At 58.4% G+C, this 2,960-nt stretch overlaps 1 protein-coding gene across 1 annotated transcript; it reads left to right on the top strand.

Annotated features, from left to right (window-relative positions):
• Positions 1 to 208: 208 nt before the first annotated feature.
• Positions 209 to 2,633, top strand: LOC123151575 (COBRA-like protein 10). The gene is made up of 2 exons (XM_044571257.1): positions 209 to 940; positions 1,047 to 2,633. Exons 1-2 carry the CDS (start codon positions 346 to 348, stop codon positions 2,474 to 2,476), a joined length of 2,025 nt encoding a protein of 674 aa, XP_044427192.1. The 5' UTR covers positions 209 to 345; the 3' UTR covers positions 2,477 to 2,633.
• The last annotated feature ends 327 nt before the right edge of the window (positions 2,634 to 2,960 follow it).

The following is a 2,960-nucleotide window of genomic DNA, read 5'->3' as shown; positions in this document are numbered from 1 at the left end:
CCAAAGTATTTTGGCCCGGGTTTATTTGAATCCTGGCTCCGCCACTGCCAACCCCGGCGTCCAATTCCGGCCATTTGACATGGTCTCCCATCTTCCTCTGAACAAACGACCCAAAACGACCGCAGCCATCAACGCAGTCCCGCCTCCGGCCTCCTAAATTCTGCATGCCTAATTATACCCTCTTTCCACCTCCTCCTCCGTTGGAACGCGTTTGCTTCCCACCATTCCTGGCCTTACCCCTCGAGCGAGCGAGCTAGCCCTTCTTGTCTCGATCGCTCCCACGCTAGCCAGCTCGATCGGGCGACGGCGCGTGGCATTAGTCCTGGATCGATCGAGCTAAATAAAATGACCAAGGCAGCGCCTATGGCGCCTCGGCGGCGGCGATGGCCGGGGTACTTGCTCGCCGCCGCGGTCGTCATTGCCGTCGTCACCGCCGCGCGGGCGCAGGATTACAATAACGGCGATGATGAGGAGGAGAAGCCTAAGCCGCAGCTCAAGGCGCAGGAGGCGTGCAACGGCGCGTTCCTGTCGTACACGTTCATTGAGCGCGCCAAGGAGTTCCCGCACCTCAAGAACGCGACGGCGCAGGCGTACGCGTTCAAGGCGCAGGCGACCGTGCTCAACACCATGACGACGGACCTCAAGGCGTGGCAGATGTTCGTCGGGTTCCAGCAGAAGGAGATCCTTGTGTCAGTCAGCGGCGCCGTGCTCCTCGACGGCACTGACTTCCCCGCAAACGTCTCCGGTGGCGTTACATTTGCGGGATACCCGATGGCCGACCTCCTCAACTCCATCGACACCGCCGGCGACCTGACGCAGATACAGGTCCAGATGGACATCACCGGCACGCAGTTCGGCGTCAAGCCCCCCGGCAAGCCCATGCCCAAGACCATCAAGCTCACCAATCCCGGCTACCGATGCCCCGCGCCCACCCACAAAGGTGGAGTACCTTGTTCGCCGCCCTCACGACATGTTTCTGCATGCATACATGCATTTCTTGCTTGCTCTGTCAGAAAAAATTGATCAAGGTTGGAATGTGCGTGCAGATAGCGTGATGTACGTGTGCTGCGTTAAAGATCCCAAGTTCAAGGTGAAGAAGGCCAACAGCACGCGGTACCTGCCGCGGCAGAAGGCCGACCTGACCATGGCCTACGACGTGCTCACGTCGTACGGCAACAAGTACATCGCGCAGGTGACCATCGACAACTGGAGCCCCATGAGCCGGCTGGACAACTGGAACCTCACCTGGGAGTGGAAGCGCGGCGAGTTCATCGAGAAGATGCGCGGCGCCTACACGCTGCTCAAGGAGGGCCCGGCCTGCGTCTACAGCCCGGCGGCGAGCTACTACAAGGACTTCGACTTCACGCCCGTGTACAACTGCGAGAAGAGGCCGGTCATCGTCGACCTCCCGCCGGACCGGGAGAAGGACAACGACGTGGGCAACCTGCCCTTCTGCTGCAAGAACGGCACGCTGCTGCCGCCCATCATGGACGAGTCCAAGTCGCGGGCCATCTTCCAGCTCACCGTCTACAAGATGCCGCCGGACCTCAACCGGACGGCGCTCTACCCGCCGTCCAACTGGAAGATCACCGGGAAGCTCAACCCGCACTACGTGTGCCGGCAGCCGATCCGGGTGAGCCCCATGGAGTTCCCCGACGGGTCGGGGCTCATGTCGACCACCCCCGCCGTGGCGTCGTGGCAGGTGGCCTGCAACATCACCCGCCCCAAGAAGCGCGCCTCCAAGTGCTGCGTCTCCTTCTCGGCCTACTACAACGACTCCACGGTGCCATGCAACACCTGCGCATGCGGCTGCGGCAACGACACCGCCACGTGCGACCCGGACGCCCACCCAGTCCTGCTGCCGGCGGAGGCCATGCTCGTGCCCTTCGACAACCGCACCGCCAAGGCCCGGGCGTGGGCCAAGATCAAGCACTGGCGCGTGCCCAACCCCATGCCCTGCGGCGACAACTGCGGCGTCAGCATCAACTGGCACGTCATGAACAACTACAAGTCCGGCTGGTCGGTGCGCATCACCATCTTCAACTGGCAGGACTACACCTTCAAGAACTGGTTCGCCGCCGTCAAAATGGGCGAGCACTACAGCGGCTACGAGAACGTCTACTCCTTCAACGGTACCCGGTTGGACGCGCCCTTCAACAACACCATATTCATGCAGGCCCTGCCGGGGCTCGAATACCTGGACCCCATCACCGACGGCAGAACGTCGGCGTACCCGAGGCTGCCCGGGAAGCAGCAGTCCGTCATCTCGTTCAAGAAGAAGGACGTGCCAAACATCAATATCCCCAAAGGAGGAGGCTTCCCCAAGCGGGTCTACTTCGACGGCGAGGAGTGCGCGCTCCCCCACAAGTTACCGTCGAGTGCACGCCGGCGGGCATGGGCTCCCAGTCTCTTGCAGGCTGTCACCGGGGTGGTTCTTGTGATGATTGTTGCTCTTGTGGACTCCTCGTGCTTATGATCTGTGAAAATCTCTCGGGATTGTATCATTGTATAGAGATTTGTGTTAGGGTGCTACATTTGCTGAACATTTTTATTTGGTGGTTGGGGTATATGTCTTCGCTTCAATTCAGATGTTACAGTGACCCCCAAACGAAGGAATTGCTCTCGAGCAACTACAGGCTTATACTTTAGATATAATTCAGGTGACTGAAAAAATTATTATGGTCAGTCGATTTTGTTTTCCAAAGTGTGCACACACACGTAAACTACCGATAATGCTCCATCTACGAACAGCTAGCCTACGCAAAGTAACGTAATATTTCTAACTATAATCCTCTCCCCCCTGATTTCAAGTGGGATGGGCCCCAGCCACTAATCATCATCCAATTACCTACCTCCACATCAACTTTTACTTAAAAACTTCACATAAGTTTACCTGGGTCTAGCATTGCTCATACACTACTGCATGCATGCGGCATAGCTAGTCCGTACACGCAGCCATT

The sequence above is a fragment of the Triticum aestivum genome, chromosome 7A (genome assembly GCF_018294505.1).
Source record: "Triticum aestivum cultivar Chinese Spring chromosome 7A, IWGSC CS RefSeq v2.1, whole genome shotgun sequence".
NCBI lineage: Eukaryota > Viridiplantae > Streptophyta > Magnoliopsida > Poales > Poaceae > Triticum > Triticum aestivum.
This window is presented reverse-complemented; position numbering and strand designations above follow the sequence as displayed.

Coding starts and splice junctions, on each gene's coding strand:
- LOC123151575 (XM_044571257.1), top strand. CDS start 346: ATGACCAAGGCAGCGCCTATGGCGCCTCGGCGGCGGCGATGGCCGGGG. Junction 941..1,046: donor CCCCGCGCCCACCCACAAAG/GTGGAGTACCTT, acceptor ATGTGCGTGCAG/ATAGCGTGATGTACGTGTGC.